The sequence below is a fragment of the Mus pahari genome, chromosome 3 (genome assembly GCF_900095145.1).
Source record: "Mus pahari chromosome 3, PAHARI_EIJ_v1.1, whole genome shotgun sequence".
Classification (NCBI taxonomy): Eukaryota; Metazoa; Chordata; class Mammalia; order Rodentia; family Muridae; genus Mus; species Mus pahari.
Genome location: NC_034592.1, coordinates 75,152,034 through 75,158,905, shown reverse-complemented (window position 1 = coordinate 75,158,905; position 6,872 = coordinate 75,152,034). Strand labels below are relative to the sequence as shown.

The following is a 6,872-nucleotide window of genomic DNA, read 5'->3' as shown; positions in this document are numbered from 1 at the left end:
AGAGAAAGTACCCAAGGAACTGAAGGGGGCTGCAACCCTGTAGGTGGAACAACAATATGAACTAACCAGTACCCCCTGAGCTTGTGTCTCTAGCTGCATGTGCAGCAGAAGATGGCCTAATCGGCCATCACTGGGAATAGAGGCCCCTTGGTCTTGCAAACTTTATATGACCCAGCACAAGGGAAGGCCTATGAGATATTAAAAATAAACAATGTTAGATATGCTTATTTTCTTAACTTGAAGAATGAAGGACAATTTGATTCTCACTAACCATCTAAGAGTGTACTTAAAGCCTATGTAATTCCCTGCCTCATGATCACCTGTTTAGCAGAAGGACTAAATGGAGCTCGGGATTTTTCTGGATTGCTTGTTGAATGAATGAGTGGGTGGATATTGTTTCAGAGGCAATTCTTACATATTCAGGTGGCTATGACCAGTATCATCATAAAGAAGCAAAACTACAGAGAGACCAAGTGATTTTATAAATGAGCATTATGCACAAATATGCAAATGTGAGAATGAGAAGGTGAAGTGAAGATAATGCAGATTAACATTACAGTTTTCTGTGAAAGTAGCAACAGGAGAACTGGGAATTGGTACAAGATAGCCTGTCTTCAGTTGAATATTTAATCAGTAGCTTATCAAAATCTAGTGCCTAGGGACTTTCTTTTCCCTGAAAAAATTAAGATACTTAGTTAGGTCAGAAACTCTGTAAAGCAATATTGTAGTGTCACTAAAATAATTGCAAAATATTTATAAACATTGCCCGAGTCATTGCTTATTCGGCTAAGTTTTCCTATAGGGAAAAGAAATTCCAGTGGGAAGATAGTCTCTTGATTATATATGAAGATACATTTATCATGAATAGTCCAAGTATGTGAGCATTTATTCACAGCCTTTGGATACTGTGTGGATGGAGAGGACTGCTACATCGAAACAAGATTTTTTTTAACCCCTGAATATTCTATTCTTATGATTTTTCTTTATAGTTTAAGTAGTGTAAATCTAAATATTATTTCTGATACAGATATTCTACAATTTTCTTTCCTTGTGATTTGCCCCAGTCATCAACCTTGTTTTCTAAATACTCCATAGGTGTTTGACCTAGGGGATAGATCTAAGCCTTGAATGGCAGGACCATTTCCACTTCATTCTCTCAAAGCCTAATGCTTAGAAGAGAACATTGGTTAGACTGTGGCTTTGGGAAATCAATTTACCTCTCTCAGACTCTTCCCTTTTCTTGTATGTTCAGGAGTTAGACTAGTTTATTTCAATTTACTCTCCAAATTGTTGAGGGCAATGCTCCTAGGCTGGTTTAGCTGACTGTGACCTGGGATAAGCTCTTTGGTGGAAAATCTTGGTGTTAACATTAGTCAAGAGACTTTATTGAAGAAATCAGTAGCTGCATGGAGGAATCTGATGCTACCCCCGTGCCAGCATAACATCTCGTCTGTTTCATGTGAGCAGATAATTCTATGGTGAATTAGAGACAATTTATTTGATATCTATGTGATCTACCCCTTGCTCCAAGGCAGAGCATGAACACACCAGTTCTTCTGACCTGAAGGTAGGTGAAATGACTAGAGTCAAGGCCCTAAGTCTATGGGTCACTATTGATATCAATTAACTCATTTTTCTCTATCCCTGTCTTTATAGATTTAACATATTCATCTGAAGATTCTCCCATTGGTTTTCATGTTTCTTGGTGAGTCATTCATTGCAGGAAAAGAGGGGAGAATTTATCAATTGCTAAATGTGTGAGAGTAAAATAGAGAGAGAGGAATAAATACAGAAAGGACAGAGTTGATGAGTAGGAACAGCCCACATAATTAGATAGGTTATTGGATGTGCTTCTTCTTCATGCTGGGAAATACATCCTAGAAACACAGATCCTGCAAAATGTTTTCCTACATCTGAGTTTTGTCTAAACTTGGTATATTAAAACATGGTAGGAACAGATACTTTTATTTTTTTTAGTGGATCTGAAATGATGTTTCATCTCAGAGAAAAGGCACAAGTCTTGTAGATAAATAAATATACACTTCTTACACCTCCTTTGTTTTGTATCATGTTTATACTACTAATGATGTATGATTCTGGGTAAAGTGGACAGGTATGATGGTTAAACTGGTTGATATTAAATCCTGGCTCTGCTATTGTGTAGTTACTCAGATGCTATAATTAGTAAAAATTAATTCATTTATTTGTGTTTGTATTTCTTCATATGCAAAAGCTGATGACAATCAGAGGCAGTTTTAAAGTTTAATATCAAAACTGGGATGGATAAGCATATATGATTTCAAGTATGACACATAAGAACACAAGACAGCTCAGTGGGTAAAGATACTTGCTTCGAAATGTGATGATGTGACTTCAATCCCTTACATATGTTCCACAAGGTGGAAGAAGAGAACTGACTTCTATAAGTTGTTCTGTGAGCACCACACCTACACTGTGGCACACATAAACCAATAAATCAAGAAATGTCATTTAAAACATTAAAGAAATGTCTGGAGCTGTTGTGGGGCACTAAAAGTATGGAGAGATGACTCAGTTGTTAAGAGCACTTACTACTCTTGGAGAGGACTTGGGTTCTACTCTTATCAGTGACATGGGTGCTTAAAAATTCTTGTAACTCCATTTCTGGGGATGCAGTACTCCATTCTGATCTTGCAGGACCCTGAATTCTCATGGTGCACCTTCATACACTTAGAAACATACATATACACACAAAATTTAAAAAAAAGAGCTAGCCTTTTGTGTTCACTAAAGTACAAATAAATATTTAAGAAAATTAACAAACATACTTTGAGTATTATAATAGTATCCTTTTGGTTGGAAAACAAAATGCACACTACAATGCACATGCATACATACAAACATACAATGCACAAAATAACATGTTCATTGTCATGAATGTTAATGTGTCACAGTGACAGGGATGCATGAGAACTTTATTCTCTAGCAGTGAAATTCTGATTACACTACAGAGTGAGAGATTAGAGAGGGACCACCTTGTGTTAGGCAATTGCTACACTGGGTCTACTTGGGAACTGACTATAAGGGAGCAAATTGAGTTAGAGCAATCTGAGAAAGACCTTGAACTCCTGGGAGCATGAGAATTTGTTCTGTGGGGCACAGGGAAGTTTTTGTATATTTTGAAATTATTTATTCGGTGATCAGAGAATAGAAGATGTAGTTGTGGTAGCATCATTTAGAAAAATCTCACTGTCTAAACAGGACTTGAATTGTACTTGCAAGATGGGTAGGTTTGGAGAGGGCAGGTGAAGATAGTTTGGGTAAGTGAGGCTTCATGGTGGGAATCAGCAGTGTGCGTGAGTGTGGGTGGGGAGAGGTCTCTGAGTTGACCAATGCTAAGTGGATGCCCGGGCAGATAAGGGTGTGAATTGTTGAGGGACCTCAGATTATGGAAAAAATTAATATTAGCATAGAAGGTTTTAGCCAGGCGTGGTGGCACATGCCTTTAATCCCAGCACTTGGGAGGCACAGGCAGGTGAATTTCTGAGTTCGAGGCCACAGAGTGAGTTCCAGGACAGCCAGGGCTACACAGAGAAACCCTGTCTCGAAAAAAAAAAAAAACCCAAACAAACAAACAAACAGAAAAAACATAGAAGGTTTTACAATTGGCCTATTGTCCTGGTTGCTGTCTTTATGATTGATGAACTATTAAATGCTAAAACTTCAGAATGAGAAGAAAACATTCTTGTTGCTGACAGAGATGATAAGGAGAATGGACATTTATGTCTGTTACAAATGACCATGGTAAAATTTAGTCCCTGAATTATGAAATCTATCCACTCATCATTTTCAGTATGCTTAAAGTTGTTTAAGAATATTTTTTTCTTGCAAATGACTTTAGAATTAATGCTTCAAATATGAGACATCAGTCAGGGACAGGCAGAGAATTGTGTAGGGTCCAGTGTTTCTAGGCATCAACTCAAATAGAAGTAATATATGATACCCTTTCTCATCAGCATAACAGTTTGGTTCTATAATCTATTTTTATTGATTTTGAATGTCTATTATTTTTTCATTAAAAATTTATACACTATATTTTAATCTTAATCTTTTCCAATCCCCTCCTACTCCCAGATCCCCCTTCCCACCTAACATGATGTTCTTTTTCTTCCAAAAACAAAAACAAAAAACAAAAAACAAAACCAAAAAAAAACAAGCACTAGTAACACTGTCCCAAAACTAGCATAGAAACCCCCACAAAATACATATGAAACTCCTGAGTCTGTTTAGTGTGAGCCTGTTACTTCTTGCTGTGAAGCCTGCCCTGGAATGTAGTTGATATACTCATTAATATTCAATGAAAGAAACTGATTTTTCTCTTTCTTAGAAGTTTTTAATGAAACACAGCCTTTTGGTTAGGGGTGGGACTTTCCCCCATTCCCCTTCTCCACAGTGGGATTTTATCTGGCTTGGCCCTTTGCAGGTCTTGTGCATGCTGACACTTTCTGTGAGTTCATATGGACATCAACCCTATTGTGTCTGGAAACATAACCTTTTCCCTTTCATCAGCGCTGTGCTTTCTGTATCTATTCTTTCTATTGCTCCTACTTTCTGGATCCTACTGAGCTATTGAGAAATTTCTCTGTCCCTTTGTAATGACTGGCTCTCAGTAGACTCAGTGGTAGAAGGTGGGAAATGATTGTAGAAGAGTGTGGAGAATTCAGTTATTCCAGTTCTCTCAGAGATGTGAACATTTGTTAGAAGATGTAGAGGATTCCGTCTTGAGTAAAGTGAGGACTGTCACAGCTGAGGACAGGACACAGCATGGAAGACATTGGAAAAGGTCAGAGGGAACAGGAAAATAGTTCCCTATAGAGTGTAGTTTTATTTCCTGGTGAGTTTGTGATTTCTGGAGTTTGATCTCTAGTTGGTGACTGAATCATGTTGGCCTATTCTGCTTATGCATCAGTAGGCGTGAAAATTGAGCGGCATTGTTGCAGAGGGGCTTTTCTCCTTGTTTGCTCTGAGTCACCATATGATATCTCTGCCATGCCACGGCACAGAGGGAAGGCAAGCCCGTTGATTCTGAGCTTGCTTTGGTCTTCTCAGCTTGCAGAACTATGAGCTAATGAATGTCTATTCTTTAAGAATGACCAAGTCATATGAATATGAAGCATATTTATTTGCTTCAGGTGTAATAATTCTCTGAGGAATACAAGGACACAAAGAATTGGAGCAGGTTGGCATCAAAGAAATATGCAAGAGGAAGACCTATTAAATTCAGTGAAGATAATACAAATACATGATCTATGTATCCATCTCCCCTTCTATCTACCTACAATCTATCTTGAACTTTTAAATTCACAATGCCTTAGATGATTAGAGAGATATCTGGGCTGAAAGTTAGAAAGACTCATTCTGAGTTACATTTTTTTGTGTGACCATGGGTACATAACCATTTCTTTGGACTTCCATTTTCTGTTAATAGCTAAATGAAATTAAAATATAATAAATTAAACCACTAAAGTAGTAAAATTTAATGCTTAGTAAGAATGTACTGGTTGAGCAGTAAATATTTAGTAAAACAGCCTGAGCTTTTGAGAATGCTTTCAGGGAAATTAACTTGTGCTCTAATGCTTTGACTGTTTTTCAGCTTTCCCATTATCTGATGTCCAACACACGTGAGCTGACCCAATGGTCCATGAAAATAATGTAACTGCGTTATTTTTCACTGGCCTTTTCCAGGACCCAGAGGTACAGAAGTTGTGCTTTGTGCTGTTCCTTCCTGTGTACCTGGCCACATTGCTGGGCAACGGTCTTATTGTTGTGGCAGTCAGCATCAGTAAGACTTTACATTCTCCCATGTACTTCTTCCTCAGCTCCTTGTCCCTGGTGGAGATCTGCTACTCCTCTACAGTTGCCCCTAAATTCATCACTGACTTACTTGCTAAGGTGAAGACCATCTCCCTGAAGGGCTGTCTGGCTCAGATATTCTTCTTCCATTTCTTTGGGGTTGTTGAAATCATTTTGCTAGTGGTGATGGCCTATGATCGCTATGTGGCCATCTGCAAACCTCTTCATTACATGATCATCATGAGTCGTCAAGTGTGTCACATGCTGGTGGCTGGCTCCTGGCTGGGGGGCCTCATTCACTCCATAATCCAGATCATCATCACTATTCCATTGCCCTTCTGTGGTCCCAATGTGATTGATCACTACTTCTGTGACCTGCATCCATTACTTAAGCTTGCTTGCACTGACACCTTTATGGAGAGGTTTATTGTAATGGCCAACAGTGGTCTATTTTCTATAATCTCTCTCTTCATCTTGGTGTCCTCCTATGCTATCATCCTAATCAGCTTGAGGAAACATTCTGCAGAGGGGAGACGCAAGGCCCTCTCCACCTGTGCCTCTCACATCATAGTGGTCATACTGTACTTTGGGCCTGGTGCATTTATTTATATGAGACCCTCCTCTGCCTTCACTGAAGACAAGCTTGTGTCTGTGTTCTACACAGTCATCACTCCCATGCTGAACCCCATTGTCTATACATTAAGGAATACAGAAATGAAAAATGCTATACGTATGTTTTGGAACCAAAAGACAAGTGAGGGTCCACAACAAAAATAAAAATATGTCTTGAATTTTGTGCTTATTGCAATGGTCTCTGTTTTCAGTAGAATTTTCTTTTTATTTCTTTTTCTTTTTTTAAATGAATCTACTATAATCATCTGTATGGTACAATTTCCTAGGAAACTTTCACTGTGGTCTGCTTTTCCTTAACTCTTAGTTCTAAAATTCACCTACTTACATGGATTCAGGTCTTTGAACTTCCAAGCTTCATTTTTATTATTTAAGCTAATGTTTCTTATCTTGAAACTACATGTCATGTT

General features: G+C 38.2%; 1 protein-coding gene across 1 annotated transcript; it reads left to right on the top strand.

Moving 5' to 3' along the window:
• The first annotated feature begins 5,673 nt into the window (after window positions 1–5,673).
• Window positions 5,674–6,609, top strand: LOC110317959 (olfactory receptor 142-like). Its single transcript, XM_021192747.1, has one exon. The coding sequence runs from the start codon at window positions 5,674–5,676 to the stop codon at window positions 6,607–6,609; it is 936 nt and encodes a 311-aa protein (XP_021048406.1).
• The last annotated feature ends 263 nt before the right edge of the window (window positions 6,610–6,872 follow it).

Coding starts and splice junctions, on each gene's coding strand:
- LOC110317959 (XM_021192747.1), top strand. CDS start 5,674: ATGGTCCATGAAAATAATGTAACTGCGTTATTTTTCACTGGCCTTTTC.